This window comes from Echinops telfairi, unplaced genomic scaffold (genome assembly GCF_000313985.2).
Source record: "Echinops telfairi isolate 266 unplaced genomic scaffold, ASM31398v2 ScPeMD7_7;HRSCAF=31, whole genome shotgun sequence".
NCBI classification, from domain to species: Eukaryota; Metazoa; Chordata; class Mammalia; order Afrosoricida; family Tenrecidae; genus Echinops; species Echinops telfairi.
Genome location: NW_022103904.1, coordinates 26,138,479 through 26,159,165, shown reverse-complemented (window position 1 = coordinate 26,159,165; position 20,687 = coordinate 26,138,479). Strand labels below are relative to the sequence as shown.

The following is a 20,687-nucleotide window of genomic DNA, read 5'->3' as shown; positions in this document are numbered from 1 at the left end:
GAACTAGAAAGGCGAGGCTTCACCACCCATTTATCCCTCCGCCTTTCAACCAGCCCCACATGTGATTATCGGCCAGGCTGGCACAATTAACTAACTCAGGTTATAACAATACAAAGCAACAACACGCACACCATATACATATGAAGAGAAGGGTCAAAATTGAACACAAGTACAGACAATGGGTTGTTGAAATCGTAGGAGAGTATTTCTCCTCTCTACTTAGAATCCTGTTAATGTGGCTAAAACGTTGTGGGTGTAATATAGATTTTAAAAATACATAACACCAAGGGTTTGACAAGGAATCAGAATAGCATCGGAGAAAGTGGTACACTGGGTCTTAGTGCAGCCATTGTACCTCCCTGGAGACTTCATCCTGCTCTTCCCCAGGGCTCAGATGCTCTACCTGAAGTCAGTGAAAATGTTAACCCATACTCTCTTGCGCTGCTCTAAGTTTCCACAATTCTGTTTGACTGGAAAGAATAAAAGGACAGTAAAAATTATTTTTGGTGGTGGATGGGGGGTGTTAACGTTTCTTTTATTAAAGCTGTGAGCCTTCACTCTGGTTCTTAAACATTATTTATTTATTTATTACATACTTTTATTGGGGGGGTCTTACATCGCTTATCACAATCCATACATTCATTCACTGTGTCAAGCACATTTACACATATGCTGCCATCATCATTTTCAAGCATTTTCTTTCTTCTTGAACCCTTGATATCAGCTCATTTCCCCCTCCCTCATGAACCCTTCATAATTATAGATTATTATTTTCATATCTTACATCATGCTCTGTAGCCCTTCACCCACTTTTCTGTTGTTTGACCCCCTGGAAGAGGGTTATAGGTTGATCCTTATGGTTGATTCTCCCTTTCTTCCCCCACCTTCCCCTAATCCTTCTAGTATCACTATTCTTGTTGGCCCTGAGAGGTTTATCTATCTCGACTCCCTGTGTTGCAGGCTCTTATCTGTAGCAGGGTGCATGCTCTGGTCTAATCCGATTTGTAAGGTAGAATTGAGGTAATGATAGTGGGGGGAAGGAGGCATCAAAGAACTAGAGGAAAGTTGTGTGTTTCATCCATGCTATATTACACCCTGACTGGCACATCTCCTCCCTGTGACCCTTCTGTGAGGGGAGGTCCAGTTGTCTATAGATGGACTTTGGGATTCCACTCCACCTCCCACCCCCATTCACACTGGGTATGATTTTGTTCTAGATCTTAGATGCCTGATACCTGATCTTATTGACACCTCATGATCACACAGGCTGGTGTGCTTCTTCCATGTGTACTTTGTTGCTTCTCAGCTAGATGGCCGCTTGTTTATCTTGAAGCCTTTAAGACCCTAGATGCTATATCTTTTGATAGCTGGGCACCATCAGCTTTCTTCACCGCATTTGCTTATGCAGCCATTTTGTCTTCAGCGATTGTGTTGGGAAGGTATCACAGAATGCCAGATTATTAGAACAAAGCATTCTTGTGTTGAGGAAGTACTTGAGTAGAGGGCCAGTGTCCATCTGCAATCTTAATTCTTAACATATAAGTACATAGAAACATTCCCCTCTCGTTATATATAAATATATTTACTTTTGCACATGCCTATATTTAGATCTCTATAAATGTCCTTTGCCTCCTGGTTTTTTCCTCTATTTCCTTTTACTTTCCTCTTGGCCCACCATCATGCCTGGCCTTCATTTGGGTTTCAGTAATTTCTCGCAGCTACATTGCCCTTGATTCAGTCCCAGTAGGCATTCTATGCTCTTCTCTCCATTGATTTTAGTTCACTTGTTGTTCCTTTGTCCTTGGGTTGGTTCCCCCTACCCCCCACTTTCCTTTCTCTCACCTCCCCTTCTCCCATATCCTCCCAGAACCACTGGTCCCATTCTTTTCATCTCGAAATTGTTTATCCCACATATATCTCAATGGACATGCAGAGATATTAATAAGCGCAAAAACCAGGCAAAGCCAAACAAAATAACAAAGGAAGTCAAAACCAATAAAACCAAACAATAAAAAGAAAGCCATTAATAAAAAATGGAAACACCTGTAAAAGTTCAAGGTCTGTCTGTTGGCTTTTACAAGTGTTTTCCAGTGAGTCTGATGGGGTGCGACACTCTGTCTCCAAAGTATTTTTGATGTTCCCCGGGGATTTCTTCACTTTGCTCCTCTTGCTGCTCTGTTGCATGCCCTTAAGAATTTCACCCCAGTGTGATGGGGTCAGATTGGGCACAATTCCCACATTGTGTCTCCAGTGTTGTCCCTCACAGCCCTGTGGTTCAGTGAGGGACATCATGTCTCGTGGTGGGGGCGACACTATGGTCCTCTCTGTGCATTGTCTGCTCTGAGCAGGAATATCATCCTTGGGGCTTGGTGGGCCAGGATGTGCTCCCCTCCCACTCCATCACTCTTCGTTTCTTCTGTGTGCTCTAATCAGATGTGCTCTTCTCCCCAAGCTGTCCCCTGAGGTGCATTCTTCAGGGGGTGGGGGTGGTGTCCACATAGTTGGGATTGGGCCCAGCCCCAAACATTATTATTTTTAAAGAAGCAAATATATAGTTGCACAGCCCATCTCACCAAATGGCATCAGGAATCATATCTCATGAAACCATCCATTAAAACAAACAAACAAAAAACCCTCCATAAATGTGATTCTCTTTCCTTTTTTCCCCCCTCCCTCCTTACTCCCTGTTCCCAGTCCTGTCCCCGGCCTCCTTATATTTTAGTGTAACAGTGGTGCTATTAAATACTTATCTTTATAAGAAAGACTGCTAAGTATAATGTTCTCTGGTTCTGTCCGTGTCTTGCAGTGTTTTAAGAGCTGTGATTGTTTTTTTATTGATGCACAATACTCCCTTGTATGGCTGTACCAGGGACCTTAATTTTGTCATTAAAAAAGTCATGATCATGATTCAACATTTCTTTCCTCTTCAAATCCCCCAATACATCCATTAAAATACAAACCAAGAGAAACTAGGTTGTGCATATAAACAATTCCCTTTCCTTCTTCCTCCCCTAAACAAAGTGACATACTACAGGGATTTGTTTCTCAGAAAAATATTGATTTACAGTATGGGATATAAACCTAAATCCAGTAGGACTTCAGTTAGATTGGGGTAGAGAGGGAGGTGACAATAAGAATTAGTCATGTGAACTATTGATAGGCTATAGGGAATATCTATTTTTACCATAACATACTAGTACCAATTAAGTCTAGCTACCACTGTTGATGGTTCAAAAAAAGATCACACTAAGAGGTCCTGAATTGAGTTGGAGAAAAAGTATGGGACAAAACTGGAAATAGGAAAACAGATCAGGCTTACTGGGCTGATAGACTGGTCCAGCTCCAGAGACTGTGGGTCTTAGGAGGACTTCTAGTCTAGAACTGAACTCACTTCCATAGCTCAACTTTCAGTCACACAAAAGGCAGTGTACATGGGGAGCAGTAACACCAGGCAGGTATGCGCTCCTCAGAGCCACCAGCCACAGGATGTCAAAATGGCAGCCCTTGCTCAGGGATCAAACTCAGAAGGCAAAAGGGGACAGGAAAGAAGGTAAAAGGGAACAGTAAACACAAGGTGGGATGAGGACTGTAATCAATGCCATGCCGCAAATGTGCACGAACTGTTGAATGGAAAACCAATTGCTCTGTAAACTTTCATTCCCTCACCCCTAAAAAGAAAAACAGCAATATACGGGGGTGGGAGGGAGAGGAACAGGGGGAGTTTTTGTTTGGGAGTCAGAGTTTATGTTAATAGTGAAACATTTTGGAAAAGGACAGTGATAATACTGTCACAACATTAAGAACATTATCAATATAACTCAGAAGTTGGCAAATGTTTTGGTCTGCATATTAGCACCAATTAATTACAATTATAATTACAATTATACGAACAGTTAGTGATACCAAATACAGTGGACAATACTATCCTATAAGATTGGGGGTGGGGGTGAAGGACATATTATTTACTAATTCATTGTGGTAAAATGAAATTTCTTAATATGGCTCTTCCATCCATGTCTCCATAACCCTAGGACCATGCAAAGAGGATGTGTGAGACTCTAATAGAAGGGATCTGTCAGTTTTAGTTACCATGTCCCTGCTACAAGAAAAAGTAAGCCATAAGTAAGCCATCTCAGACACACGAACAGAGAGTTCACAGGATCATCAGGGAAAAAGAGTTACCAGCAGAGCACATTAGAAATCCCTGTCTCAAGTGGAGGCAGCACAAGCCATGCCACACTGAGACCAGGAGGTCTTGAGACAGAGCAGAGACATGTGATTGAGGCAGTGCAGGGGAGTGGTGGTGGTGGTGGGGATTACCTGGTCCAAGGAATCTTATGGCTGAGAACCTGATGACTAGAGAGAGACTTGGCTACTGGCTGAGCAGAGGCACTGATGTGGACAAAAGACTACACCCTTAAGGTTTTCTGATCCTGGCTGCGATAACTTCCCTGAAAAAGGCCCAACGATTGTGTGTATTGTCCGAGTGCTGTGGGCCACTGCAAAGGATTATTGAAGCCAGCAGCAAAGCGGAGTGGGAAGAATGGTTGAAGTCAGAAAAGGGTAGAGGGATGGAGGGTGGAGGCGTGTCTGACCTCTGCCTTAGGCTAGTGAGGAGTTGGATTCTTGTCCCTTGTGCACCCTGCGGATGTCAGATATGGCCTCCACGCCCTTTCCACATCTACGTTCCAAGTATTCCAAATGACAGATCAGCTCTGTGTCTGTTCACATCTAAGAATTGGGCATTATCCTAAGGAATATATTATTCTTCTTGTTTTCTAATCATTTTATTGGGGGAATCATACAACTCTTATCACAAACCATACATACATCAATTGTGTAAAGCACATTTGTACATTCATTGCCCTCATCATTCTCAAAACATTTGCTTTCTACTTGAACCCTTGGCATCAGCTCCTCATTTTTCCCCTCCCTCCCCGCTCCCCACTCCCTCATGAACCCTTGATAATTTATAAATTATTATTTTATCATATCTTTATGTCAAAATCATCTACATAAAATTGTTTTTAAGTTCTATGTAATTAGTAATAATATAACTTTACATTTTTATAATACTACCAATTAAATTAAATGTATAATTAGGATTCTTAAAAATACTTTGTTTGGGATATAAAATAAATAGAGCAGAAGCACAAAATGCATTTATATTACAAATGATATTATATAACTAGACTAAATTATTTAAGCTATGCCAAAACCAAATGTTCATTAATTATCTACTTTACCTTAAGGTTTTTAATGAGGAAGAGCCCACAGAAATAATTTCTTCTTCTGGAGAAGGTGGAACAAAATCTATACAGCAATCATCCTCGTCTAGCTCAACACATGGAGATTTCTCAATTGGATGTAATGCAGTTTCTTCCAAGCTTGTCTTCTTTTCACTATTATCTTAAGTAAAACAGTTGATAAGCATAGGTTATTTCAATAATTATGAGACAGCAAGAAGAGAGAATAAGCAAGCACTTCCAAGTAATGCTTTAGGAAAGTCATAAATGCTAATACTACTTTGTATATGAATCCTCTCCTTTCATAGTTATGTTGGCTTATTTCTTCACAAATGATTATTGAGTCAATTGGATTAAATCCAGTGAATACTAGATTGAGGCCAAAGATTTGCTTAGAGATTTTAATGATTGTCTCCAGTTATGAAACCTATATTTAGTATCTGTGTTTCTGTTTTTCAATTTTGACTCATCTTTAGATATGGATTATTGTTGTTGTTGTTAGCTGCTTTTGAGTTGGACTGTGACTTTTGGTTACCCCGGTGCACAACAGGATTGGGCCACTGAGATCCACGGGGCTTAAAGTACAACAAATATGTCTGGGAATTACACAAGTATCACTGTGTGTAGAGAGAAAGTAGCTCTAGCACATAGGCTTCCTAGCCATTAAAGTGTACTAGATTCTGGACTACTCTGGAACACACAATGCCAAACTGCTGCTCCCTTGTTGGTGGTGCAGTGGCTAAAGTATCACCTACAAATCAAAAAGGTTCGCAGGTCACACCCACGAGAGGCTCTGCAGGACAAAGATGTGGCAGTTTGCTTTACAATCTTGGGAATCCTATGGGGCACTTTTACCCTGTTGTATAGGCTTGCTGGGAGCTGAAATCGACTCAATGGCAATGGGTTTTATGTTTACTTTTTAATAAATTTTCTCTTCAGAAATAGCAACATAACTGATGAAGCCAGCTTTGCTACTCTGCGACCCAGTAAATAATGGCATTCAGAAGTTCGAAAATTTTAATCTTATAAACGATTTCATAAGATACTTCCTTAAAGGCTTGAAGATAAACAATCGGCCATTTAGCTAAGAAGCAACAAAGCCCACATGGAAGAAGCACACCAGACTGTGTGATTATGAGGTGTCAAAGGGATCAGGTATCAGACATCAAAGAACAAAAAATCATATCATTGTGAATGAGGGGGGCGGGGTGGGGACCCAAAGCCCATCTGTAGGGAACTGGAGATCCCTTTACAGAAGGGTTGCAGGGAGGAGACGAGCCAGTCAGGGTGCAGTGTAGCAGCGGTGAAACATACAACTTTCCTCTAGTTCCTAAATGCTTCCTGCCCCCACCCCGACACACACTTTCATGATCCCAATTCTACCTTACAAATCTGAATAGACCAGAGGATGTACACTGGTACAGATAGGAACTGGAAACACAGGGAATCCAGGGCGGATGATCCCCTTAGGACCAGTGGTGTGAGTGGCAATACTGGGAGGGCAGAGGGAGGGTGGGTTGGAAAGGGGGAACCGATTACAAGGATCTACATGTGACCTCCTCCCTGGGGGACAGACAACAGAAAAGTGAAAGAAGGGAGACATCGGACAGGGCAAGATATGACAAAATAATAATAATTTATAACATATCAAGGGTTTACAAGGGAGGGGGGCGGGAAGGGAGGGAAGGGAGGGGGAAAATGAGCTGATACCAAGGGCTCAAGGAGAAAGCAAATGTTTTGAAAATGATGATGGCAACAAATGTACAAATGTGCTTGACACAATGGATGGATGTACAGATTGTGATAAGAGTTGTATGAGTCCCCAATAAAATGATTTTTAAAAAAAGATAGGTTACTTCCACATACAGCTGATCTCCATTATTAAGTTTTAGACATTTAATAACTTTAAGACCTATTCAGAATTTGAAGGTAATTTAGAATACTTTAACAGCATGTTTAGATCACATTATATACTGATATTAGGGGCAGCACGACATAAAAGACTCTAATTCTACCACTAACCAGCTATAGATTTTTAACAAATGATTTTAATCCCTATGCGCCTGATTTTTTCAATTTGTAAAATCACAGAATTCTCTTTCTTGATAATATGAAAACCTCCACAGAATAAAACCTTCTGTTCTATCAATATCTCCTGCCCCCAAAAGTGGCCAACAGACTGTTCACTAAGTATTTCTCTAGATCTTAAGATCTTTCAAGATAAAAGCTGTATCATACTCACCACTGTGCCCAATGCTGAGCTTTCAATAAACAAATATAACCAACGTATTGAAATGAAGAGAAAATCATAATCTTTACCTCTTTTATCGTCCAAATGAGTTTTTAAAGAGTTACTGTCCTGAGTCTCCTCACTTTGAAGCTCATCTTCTATGCAAATTACATCACTACCTAACCATTCTGAGTCATCGTCCTGTTCTTCGATCAAATCCACTTGCTTGCTTTCAGCAGAGGAAGGAGTCACCTCAGCCATTACCATATCTGCTTTATGAAGCTGTGCTTGTACAACATTTCTCTCGCCCTTTTTTGATTTCTGAGCAGTGCTCACTCTTATGTTGTGAGTTCTGAGTGGTGTAACAAAGGCTTTGGAAGTCCCAGAAATATCAAAGTCATCCATGTCATCCCAATCATCGATGGCCATCGCAGAATCTGTTGAAGAATTGAACTCCAATTTCTTGAAAGTGACATCCTGGGCCTCCCTTGTAGCCAGCGTGCCTTGGGCAGTATATACACTTTCCTGTGGGGTCTGCAAGAAATCTGGTGGCATGGGTTTTGAGTGTCTTCTCGTGGCTTGCTGTCTCCCTTGAGCAGTTGTAAAGAAGTCATGGAGACTTGTCTGCTGACTTGGGGTGCGAGGTAGAGGCTCACCGGAGGAAAAGACCTCAGCAATGTTAACATCTTTATCACTCAACACAGGTGTTTTAGCTACAGACACACTGGTTATAGATACATCAGTATCAAAAGATGTTTTCTTTTTGAAAGTGAAACCTCTGAAAAATGAATGGGGGGGACACACAAAAAAAGGAATTAGATTATTTGAATAAAACTGATTACATAAACAAAAAACCACAGTCATCTCTAAACCCAATTTTTAAAACATATCAGGGGAAAAAAAGATATACGGTAACTTAAATAAAGACGAATTTGTATGCTTTGACCCTTCATGTTCAAAGGCTATTTAGTCTGTTTTGCGAGTACCCAGGCCACTTCCACTACTTTCTGAGGTTGGTAAAAAACCAGTTGCTGTAGGGTTGTGTGTTAATCTGGGCACTTTAGAGAAACAAATCCAGAGAAACTCATGTATAAGAGAGAGTTTTATGTAAAGGGTAAGTGCACATCAAGAAAACATCCCAACCCAGTGCTGCCCAAGCCACAAGTCCAACATTAGCCCATATGTCCAACACCAGTCCACAAAGTCCTCCTCCATCTCACAAAACACACACTATGACATCAGTTGCAGGAGGAAAGCCAAATCAGTGAAGGTGTAAGCATCTCAGTGCTGGCAGGGTCTCCACACGGCTGCTCCAGCACCCAGGGCTGGCTGCATCGGAGCAATTCCATGAGGCTTCTCCTTGGGGATGTCTTGCAGGAAGTGAGCCTTGCCAGCTGAAGCAGGAAACTGGCTAAGGCAGCTGCACCCTGGCCTGACCATCAGAAAGCAAGAGACCCGAGAACTGGAGAGGCGAGTTTCACCAAGCCATTTATCCCTCCACCCTTCAACTAACCTCACATGTGGTTATTGGCCAGGTTGACACAATAAACTTTTAACTATCTCAAGTTGATTCCAAGGCACAGTGACCAGAAATGTGCCAGAGCAGAAGTGCGCTCTGTAAGGCTTTTTATGACTGTGTGTGAAAAAGATTAACACAGTTGGGTCTCTCTACCATGTGTCTTTTTGATGGGCTCAAACCTCCAACTTTTCGGTGAGCTGTGTCATGCTTTACTAATCTGCAGAGACACCCTCTCTAACCGGTAGTCCTGAACAAATAGGTCCTCCAAAGGAAGGGGCAGCCTAAGTGGCAAAGAGAAGTAAATGCAGGTTGCCTCTCTGATAAAAGTTTTCTGGGGAAAGGAGTTAAAAATGCCTAGCTGAGATATGAAAGACAAGTAAAAAGGGCAAGAGTCCTGGGTATCTGCTGAGGAATGATATTAAGATCAATAGGGACTTTAAAGTCAAGCCCCAAGAACAGTGCCTGGCACCTGATCAGTGCATAAAAAAACAACAAATTATGATTTGATATCTTGTGAAGGGGGTTGAGCATGGAGAATCAGAACTGGAGAGCTGTAGTTTCCTTAATCAGTTTTTGGAAAGGATATAGAATTATATTAAAAGCAAGATGGACTATTTATTCATTTGACAAATATTTACTGAGCAAATATTATGTGCCAGGCACTGTGTAAAGATGCTGAATAATTTATTGCCAGGTACTACTAAAACTATGCTCTACCATTAATCTGCAAAGTAGGAAGATCACTTAAGCTCTGAGTTTCATTTCTTCATCCGTGCAACCAAGACTGTAAGTCAGACATCTCACCTACATGATCCAGTGTGTTTGTGTCTGTATAGCAGCAAATCAAACTACTTACGAAGGTTTGGATTTTGAAAGGCTTAATTTGTTATTAAGTTTTCTGGCGGAATGTCGCTCCAGTTGCTCCTGTAGATTATTTTGGGGAACTGCAGCCATGATCCTGAAAAAGCGAGAGGGGAAATACAGTGGAGCTATGTCTTATTAATTACCATGCTTGATTCAAATAAACAATGTGCCACTTGTCCCCAGAATAACAAGAGAGATTATGTCAATAAGGTGTTGTGACTGCCATGAAGTCAATTCCAGATCTCAGGGACCCTAGGAGACACAGTAGAACTCCTCCACAGGGTTTCAGAGGCTGTAAATCTTTATGGGAAGAACAGCCAGCCTCATCTTTCTCCTGTGGGCTGACTGGTGAGTTTGAACTTCTGACCTTTCAATTGGCAGCTCAACATCTCACTCACAGAGCCACCAGGGCTCCTTACAGCTGGTGTGTTAACTATAAGCTAATTGAAGGCTCACCTGAGTAAGAAAATAACCAGATTCCCCGCCAAAATTAAAATGAGCATAAAAGCTATTAGGGAAGAGGTCAATGTGAAATGGGAAGGGGCTTGCATGAAACTGGACCTTGTCTGGGCTTGAAGGATCATTGTAAATTGGGCAGGAAACAAGATGGTAGACCATGGCCAAAGAAGAAATGAATTTATTCCAAAATTTCTGTCCAAGGACATAAGCAGGTATAGAAAGAACAGTACCACCAATGTTTACCAAGGTTTACCAGCATGATACATAAACTAGCTTCGACTTCAAAGAATGCTTTTATCAAGTATATTTTATAGCATTTGTGTACCACAATGTGTGCTGCTGAGCTATAGCCGGGGTGGGATGACAGAGAGCTCGCTGCTGTTGTTACGTACTGTCGATTTGCCATGCCCTGCCAGACTAGAATTGCCCCAGCAGGTGTTTATGCAGAAATTGACCAGCTGATTCCTTCACATTTCTAGTCAACTGATTTTTGACCAGGGTGCCCAATCAATCCAAACAGAAAAAATGAGTCTTTTTAACAAATGGTGCTTGGACAATTGGGTATCCATGTGTAAGAGAAATGACATCTACTGCATACAATAGAGATTAACTGAAAATGGATCAAAGAGCTAACTATAACAGTTAAAACTAAAACCCTTTCACAAAAACATAGAGGTACATAACATCTTACATATGACACCAAAGGCACAAGTAACAAATGAAAAAACAGACACCTAAAATTTACACATAACAACAGAACATTTTAGTGCTTCCTAGAGCACCATCAAGAAAGTGAAGACATCTGACATAATGGGAGATAATTTTTGTAAATCACATATAAAGTCGAACTGAATAGAACACAGAGGATAACAATACTCAGTAATAAAAAAGGCAAATTATCCAATCAAAAAAAATGGGCAAAGGAATGAATAGAAATTTCTGCAAAGAAGACATGCAAATGGTCATTAAGCACATAAAAAGATGCTTAAAACCACAAGGAGACACTTCTTCTCCATCGATGACTATAATGAAAATGATGGACACTAGCAAGTGACGGCAAGAAAGCGAAGACACCGGAGCCCTCAGACTGTCAATGATATTGCCTGGTGGCTCCCCACAACGTTCAGCATGGGGTTAGCATATGATACAGCAATGCTACTAGTAGGTACACACCCAGGGGAAATGAATGCGAGCACACATCCACGCACAAGCACCAGCAAGAATGTGCTCACAAACATTATTCATAATAGGCAAAAAGTAGAAACATGCTAAACTTGTTTTGAAGTTTAAACTTGTTTAAACTTGATTGAAGAATAAATAAAATGTGGAATGAAGTACTCCTGATATGTGCTATAATATGGATGACCCTTGAAAATATTAAATGGGGAAGAAGCCAGTCACTAAAGGCCATATACATACTTTTAGAAATTATATTCTTTTATTAAAACATGCAAAAATATTGTGCTAATGTATAAAATTCATGTAACCTCACAAATAGACCATTGCGTATACCTAAGAATACCAAAGAATAACCTTTGCTGTTATTTATTTGTAAAATATTAATGATTTTGTACTCTGTGCCATCATACTAAGTCCTGAGTAGTTAATAGTAGACAAAGCTTATCCTGATTACATGCATCTGGAGCTGATGGTGTTTTATTTTTAAATCATCTTATCACAATCCATAGATATATTGATTGTATAAAGCACATTTGTACATTCGTTACCCTCAACATTCTCAAAACATTTGCTCTCCATGAAAGGCCATATATTGTATGATTTTTTTGCCACGGAATACCCAGAATAGGCAAATCAATAATGATAGTAAGAACAATGTTACCTCAGGGTAAAAAGGAATGGGGGGGGAAGTGCTAATGTGATTGCTAAAGGGGACAGGGTTTTTGGTTGGGGTAATGAAAATGTACTAACTTGACTGTGGTTACTGATGAATGCAAAACTGTGAATATACCATAAATACTCAAGTATAAACTGACCCGAATATCAGCCGAGGCACCTAATTTTACCACAAAAACTGCATTAAAAATGTGCAGAAAAAAGTCGGCTTATACACAAGTATATGCGGTACTAAAAATCATTGAAATGCAAAACTTAAATGGGTAAATTGTATAGTATAAGAATCATATCTCAATAAAACTACTACCTAAAAAAACAAGAAAATAGGAGGGTATAACTCACTCAATCTTGTTTAATCTACACAAACACCCCATTAGTTTTAAGTCAACCCATCAAATAATATTATTTCACCAGTTAAAAACTAAACAACTCTTTAAGGGGGGAAATAAAAAATGCCTAATAGTATTATTCTCAAATAATCATTTTTAATTATTCTCCAATAATTCCATTTTATAAAATATCCAGGGTTTAAATATCAAAAATCTCATTACTACCATATTCATATAGTGAAACACACACACACCTAAAAAATTTGCAGGAAAATATAAATAAAAGATAATGGAACTTATTTTAATGGATAATGTATGCACACACATACACACAAGCAGACACATAGTCTTCAACTGTAAATACATACATTTAAGTAAAGATGCAAATATATGTGTTTATAGTTCAAGACACACACCGCAATTGGTTGATATGTCTCCTTTGTTAAAGGACATTTTTTCCCCTTTCAACTTATTGAAGAAACTAGGGACTTTGTTGGATACACTTTCTCAAATCAGTTTGTGGACTTTATCCCTTTTGCGGTGTTGACATGGGCCTAATGCCCTCTTTCATTTCCTGTAAATTGTGCGTTGTCTCTAAACCAGTGGCTCTCAAAGGGAACAAAGTGTCTCTCCTTCCACACTTTACAGGAAATGCAGCATATTTAAATATGCTTTCATGCTGAAAGAAATGAAGAAAATATTAAAAGTTTTGAGTTACGATATCGAAGGATTCTATAGGCAAAATACTGAGCTATGCAGGAAGCATTCAAAGAAGATGGAAGGAATATAGAGTTATTGGGATAAAAAAGAACTGGTTAACCCTCAACCATTTCACAAAGCAGTATATGATCTAGAAATCTAAGTTGCACTGAAGGCGTTAGCAAAAAACCAGGCTCCAGGAATTGACAGAATATTAATAGAAATATTTTAGCAAACTGATGAAGTACTTGAAGCACTCTATGCCAAGAAATTTGGCTACCAGCTCCCTGGCCAGCCAACTGGGAGAGATTTGTAATTGGGCAATTCCAAAGAAAGGTGACCCAACAGAAGGTGGGAATTATTGAATAATATAATTAATAGTGCATCCAAGTACATTTCCCCTCAACGTCTTTCAAAAACAATTGCAATAGCACATCATTTGGGAGCTGCCAAAGATCCAAGCCAGATTCAGAAGAGAATGTGGAATAAGGGATATCACATGGCTTTTGGTTGAAAGCAGAGAATACCAGAAAGATCCTTATTTGTGTAAACATAAAGGTATTCAACTGCATAGTTCATAACGAATTGTGGATAGCATTGAAAAGAACGCAAACTCTAGAACACTCTTTAGTGCTCCTGTGGAACCTGTACACGGACTAAGAGGTAATCTTTTAAAAAGAAATAGGGGGGGGGGGAAGAAATAGGGATACTGTGTGGCTTGAAATCAGGAAAGGTATACATCAAGGTTGCATTCTTTCACCATACTTGTTTAATCTGTATGCTGAGTAAATAATTCGAGGAGCTGGACTATATGAAGAACAAGGCATTAGGATTGGAGAAAGGCTCACTAAACCTGTGATATGCAGAGATTGCTTGCTGAAAAGGAAGAGGATTTGAGGCACTTACTGATTGTGTTAGTCTGGGTAGACTAGAGAAACAAATCCACAGAAACTCATATGTATATAACATAGAGTCTTGTATAAAGGGTAAGTGTACATTAAGAAAGCATCTCAACCCAGTGCTGTCCAAGCCCATAAGTCCAACATTAGCCCATATGATCTACAAAGTCCTCCTCAATCTCACAAAAAAGCACACAATGACGCTGACTGCAGGAGGAAAGCCGAATCAATGAGTGTGTAAGCATCTCAGCGCTGGCAGGCATCTCCACGCAGCTGCTCCAGCACCCAGGGCTGCAGCGGGGTAGATCCATGTGGCTACTCCTCAGGGATGTCTTGCAGGAAGTGAGCCTTGCCAGCTGAAGCAGGGAACTGGCTAAGGCAGCTGCACCCTGGTCCCACCATGAGAGCAAGAGACCCTAGAACTAGAAAGGTGAGGCTCAGTGAGCCATTTAGCTCCCCAACCTTCAATTAATCCCACATGTGTTTTATCAGCCAGGTTGGCATAATAAACCTTAACTATCTCACTGATGAAGATCAAAGATGTACTGTACTGCACTGGGCAAATCTGCTGCACAAGACCTTTTCAAAGTGTTGCAAAGATGTCACTTTGTATTTGAATTACAATGTTGGTGAAGAATATTTAAAGTACCATGACTATCAAAAGAACAAAGACCCTGGAAAAGATAGACTGACACAGTAGCCACAACAATGGGCTTAAACATAACAATTGTGAAGATAGCACAGGGCTGAGCAGTGTTTTGTTCTGTTGTGCATGGGGTCGCTATGTACCAGCACTTGATTCAATAGCATATAACAAAACAACAATCTACTTTCTGGGCCTATAAATTGGCTTACTCTGAATATTTTACAAGGAATCATATAACGTGTCCTTTTGCAACTGGCATTTTTCATTTAGCATATTTTCAAGATTCATCCAGTTATAGCATGCAACAGTACAGCATTTATTTGGTCAAATAATATTTTATTGTGTGAATATACCATACTTTGTTTATCTACTCATCAGCTGATGAACACTTGGGTTGTGCTTTCTGGCTATTATGAATAATGACCCTTGAACTTCTGAGTATAACTTTTAAGTGAGGGCATATGTTTTCATTGCTCTTGAGTAAATATTTAACACTGGAATTATGGATCATATGGTAGCTCTGTGTTTAGCATTTTAAGGAATTGCCAGACTTCTTGCCAAACGAGTCGTACCATTTTATATTCCACCAGCAATGTGTCAGGGTTTCTCCACAACCTCATCGCTTGTTGTTGGTGATATTGTTAGCACCACATACAGTGACCTGATGTACAACAGAACAAAACACAGCCTGGCTTCAGAACCAACCTCACAGTTGTTACTATTTGAGCCCATTGTTGCAGCCACCGTGTCAATCTACTTCCTTGAGAGTCTTCCTCTTTTTTTCTGCCCCTCCACTTTACTGAGCATGATACCTTTCTCCAGGGACTGGACTCTTCTGATAACATGTCAAAAATATAAGAGATGAAGCCTGGTCATCCTCACTTCCAAGGAGCACTCTGGTTAGACTTTTTATAAGACAGATTTGTTTGTTCTTCTGTCAGTCTCTGGTAATTTCATATTCTTTGGCAAGACCATAATTCAAATGCATAGATTTTCTTCTATCTTCCTTAGTCGCTGTTCAACTTTCACATGAATATGAAATGATTGAAAATACCATGGCGTGGGTCAGGCCTATCTTTGTATTCAAAGGGACATCCTTGTTCTTTAACTCTTGCAAGAGGTCTTCTTAAAAATTATTATTATTTGGGATTTAATACATGTATCATATCATTCCATATTTCAATCACGTCAAATAGAATTATACAATTGCTACCACAGTTTCCAAACATTCCCCAGAGCCCCTTATTCTACTTGCTGTCCCTATAGGTTTATCAGTCTTGGGTTTCATATACTAAAAAAACATTTCACATATGGAAAAGCATGTAACACAGCTTCAAGAGATTGTTCAAGAGGGTGACTTCCATTGATATAACACTTCTGAGATACACTCTAAATATGAATAAAAACCATATAAACCAAAAATACAGAAAATTTTGGAAACTAGATCAGATCCAGTCTGCATCACAGGGGGGAATCTACTGACAAAGTTTTAACTGTTCAAGTCAGATTTATGCCTTTGATCTTTATACTCCTTGAGAGGTCATATGCAGATTTGCCATAAGCAAAAAGTTGATTTCTTGACTGCTGCTTCCATGAGCATTGGGATTCAAACAAGATAAAATTGTTGACAACGTCAATCCTTTCTCCATTCATCATGAAGCTCTCTACTAATCTGGTTGTGAGGATTTTTGTTTTCTTTACATGGAGCTGCAATCCTTGATCTTCTTCAACAAGTGCTTCAAGTCCTCCTCACTTTCAGTAAGACTGTGTCATCTGCATATCACAGGCTAATAAGTTCCTAATGCCTCATTCTTCTTCATACAGTCCAGTTTCTCAAATCATTAGTTCAGCAGACTGAGTAAGTACGGTAAAAGAACATAAACCGGGTGCACACCTTTCTTGATTTTAAAACACTCAGTATAGTCTTACTTTATTCCAACAAATGCCTCTTGATCCATGTATAGTTTCCACATAAACAAAATGAAGTGTTCTAGAATTCCCATCCTTCTCCACAGTTTAAGATCTATACAGTTGAATGCCTTTGTATATAGTCAATGAACATTTTTCTAGTATTCTTTGCTTTCAGCCAAGATCCAGCCTATGTCAGTGAAGATATCTCTCATTCCACATCCTCTTCTGAATCCAGTTAAATTTCTGGCAGCTCCCTGTTGATGTGCTGCTACAAGCCTTATTGAATAATCTTTAGCAAAACTTCACTTGCATGTGTTATTAATGATTTTGTTTAATAATTCCTGAATTTTGTTGAGTTACCTTTCTTTGGAAGGAGTACACATATGGATCTCTTCCATATGGAAATCTTCCAGATTTCTTAGCATAGATGAGTAGGAGCCTCCTGTGCTTCAACAACTTGTTGGAATATTTCATTTGGTATTCCTTCAATTCCTGGATCCTTGTTTTTTGCTAATGCCTTCAGTGAAGCTTGGTTTTCTTCCTTCAATATCACTGGTCATAGATCAAATGGTTGAATGTTGATCAATTTTTTTTGGTGCCATAGCACAGTGCATTCCTTCCATCTTCTTTTGATGTATCGGCATAGTTCAATATTTTGCCATATGTGGCGATCACATAATCTGTCAACTTGTGAAGGAGTGGAGTCTAGCCTGCCATTCAGGCCACAGCTAAATAAGGCCTCTGTGTGGGCATGGCCTTCTGAAGATACTGGGAACTCCTGTCTTCCTCGCTGGAGGTGGGACACACTCTCTTCCTGTGAGACATTCCTGTTGAAAAGCCACATGGAGCTATACTGATTGTAGTGAGAGCGTTGGAGCTGGGGAAGCCACATGGAGACCCACACCAGTGCTAAGATGCTTCCACCACCAATGGATCCACAAGACTTTCAACCCACTGGCCTGTGAGCTTCCTGCACTTGGTGTCATTGCATGTGTTATGTGAGTCGGAAGAGGAATTTATAGACTGTTATTGGACATGGGCTAATATCAGACTTATGGACTTGACTGGACTGGGCTGTTTTCTTAATACACAATTACTCTTTACTATAAAGCTCTTTCTTATGTACACATGAGTGTCTCTAGATTTGTTTCTCTAATCAACCTGGACTAACACACCATATAATCATTCAATACTGGAACTCAACGTTTGAATTTTTCTTCAGTTTTTCAGCTTGATATCCTATTTGCTCTAACTCCATGTCATTGCACATTTCATTATAATACTGTGCGTTGTCTTCTCGAGTTGTCCTCTGAAATTACCTATTCGACTTTTACTTCATCACATTTCTTTTATTTGCTTTAGCTGCTCTATGATCAAGAGCAAGTTTCAGTCTGCTCTGCTAGCTGATGTTTTCTTTCTCTCCTGTCTTTGTAATGACCTTTTGCTTTCTTCATGCACAATGATATTGCATGAAGCTCTTCAGGCCTTTTGTCATTAGCTCTCAATGAGTTACATTTGTTCTTGAGATGGTCTCTAAATTCAGATGCAATATAAGCAAGGTCGTATTTGGCTCTCCTGGAATTGTTCCAGTCGGCCCTTGGTCTCATGTTGATTGCTGATGTTGAGCTCCTCCATCATCTATTCCTACAGATGTAGTCAATTTGAGTCTCGTGTGTTCCATCTGGCATAGTTCAGGTGTACAGTCCCTGTTTATGCTGTTGATAAAGGGTATTTGCAATGAAGTCTTTTGTCTTGCAAAATTGTATCATGTAATTTCCAGCTTCGTTTCTATCACTAATGTCCTATTTTCCAACAACTGTTCCTTTCTCTTTGTTACCCGCCCTCAAATTCCCATTGCCAATAATTATCCATGAATCTTGACTGCTTGCTTGATCCAAATCAGACAGAAGTTGGTAGAAATATTCAATTTCCTCATACTGGCTTTAGTGATTGGTGCATAAATTTGAATAGCAGTAGTACTAACTGGTCTTCCTTGCAGACATATAGGTATTACCCTACCATAGACAGCCAGTATTACACTTCAAGATAGATTCTGAAATATTCCCTTTGATGGTGAATTTAAAACTATTCCACTTGAATATGTTATTCCTGGTATAGTAAGCCATATGATTACCTGATTCAAAATGGCTAATACTAGTCCACTGTAGCTCACTAATGCTTAGGATATCACCCTTTCTGGGTGTCATTTTCTTTTTTTATGATTTTTAATTTTCCTAGATTCATACTTGGCATATCCCATTCCCATTACTAATAATTGTACTATTCTTATTTTGAGCCCATCAGAAAACAAAGGTCTAAGTCAGTATAGCTGACTCTACTTCAAGAAGGTATCTCTTCCTCAGTTGTATTTTGAGCGCCTTCTGACCTGAGATGCTAATCTTCTGGCACTCTATCTGACAGCATTCTGCTGTGATTCATCAGGTTTTCAGCAGATCAGACAATGCTCCACTACCATTCATATGGTGGCTAATTTCTCTGAAGTGGATAGTCGATTCCTTATTTGTTTTTTCTTTCTTTTAAAAATCATTTTATTGGGAGCTCATACAACTCATACCTCAATCCATACATATACCCACTGTGTCAAGCACATTTATACATTTGTTGCCATCATTTTCAAAACATTTTCTACTTGAGGCGTTGATATAAGATTCTCATTTTCCCCCTCCCTCTCCCACCCTCCCTCCCTCATAAACCCTTGATAATTTGTAAGTTATTTTTTCATGTTTTACATTGACCGATGTCTGCCTTCACCCACTTTTCTTTTATCCATCCCCCTGGGAGGGAGTTACATGTAGATCCTTGTGATCAGTTCTCCCTTTTCCCCCCATCTTTCCCTTACCCTTCTGGTATGGCTACCCTCAATACTGGTCCTGAGGGGTTTATCTGTCTTGAATTCCCTGTTTCCAGCTCTTATCTGTACCCATGTACACGCTCTAGTCTAGCCGGATTTATAAAGTAGAACTGGGGTCATTATAGAAGCATTAAAGAACCAGAGGAAAGTTGTATGTGTTACCGGTGCTATACTACACCCTAACTGGCTTGTCATCTCCCCGCAACCCTTCTGTAAGGAGATGTCCTACTGCCTACAGATGGGCTTTGGGTTTCCACTCCACACTCCCCCTCATTCACAATGATGTGGTTTTGTTCTGGGTCTTTGATGCCTGATACCTGATCCTACTGACACCTCATGATCACATAGGCTAGTGTGCTTCTTCTATGTGGGCCTTGTTGCTTCTCAACTAGATGGCTGCTTTTTTATCTTCAAGTCTTTAAGACCCCAGGCAGTCTATTCCTTCTTCATAGTTTGTTCTTAGTCTAGAAACTGTTGAAACTTGTTAATTCAAGTGATCCTGCTGATATTTGAAATACCAATGACATAGCTTCTAGCATCACAGTAACATGCAAGCTCTCACAGTATGACAAACTAACAGACAAGTGGAGCTTATAACATAGGTACAAAAGGGTAATTTGCCTTGGTGTGGCAGGATCAGATCGAGTGCAATTCCCACACTGTGTCTCCGGTGTTGTCCCCTGTAGGGCTATGGGTCAGTGGGGTCATAGTGGGGCTGGCCATGTGGTCCTCTCTGTGGACTGGCTGCTCTAATTGGGAACATCGTCCTCAGGGCCTGATGTGCTCCACTTTCTCCTCCTCCCCCTTCATCTGCTCACGTGTGCTCCGATCAGACATGTCCCTCTCCCGGAGCTGCAGATTTAATGCCGCCCTTTGAAATAAATTATTCTGTGGGGAGGGGCAGGTGTCCATGTTGCACTAAGGGGGTGCAACAGAACAGTAAGGGAACAGAGTGGCGAGGTCCCCAGGGAATGCTGAAGGTGGATGTTGGGGCCAGAGCATGGTGCCCCAACAGACTGGACTGGAAAGCACTCCTAAGGTCAACAAACAATCCTTGAACTAACTACAAGTTTTTCTTTCTTGTGTTTTGTTTTGTTTTTTTTGTCACTGGTTTGTTGTTTTTGTTGTGTTATATATTATTGCTTGGTTTTGCTCTGTC

The 20,687-nt window shown here is 40.1% G+C and overlaps 1 protein-coding gene across 1 annotated transcript in view; it reads right to left on the bottom strand.

Moving 5' to 3' along the window:
• BLM (BLM RecQ like helicase) overlaps positions 1–20,687 on the bottom strand; it is a 125,847-nt gene that overhangs the window by 69,039 nt on the left and 36,121 nt on the right. The window contains exons 2-4 of the mRNA XM_004708093.2: positions 9,852–9,953; positions 7,566–8,254; positions 5,247–5,409 (exon numbers count right to left, since the gene is read on the bottom strand). Of these exons, the coding sequence (XP_004708150.1) occupies positions 5,247–5,409; positions 7,566–8,254; positions 9,852–9,949 (950 nt within the window). The 5' untranslated portion in view covers positions 9,950–9,953. The remainder of the gene's footprint in view (positions 1–5,246; positions 5,410–7,565; positions 8,255–9,851; positions 9,954–20,687) is intronic.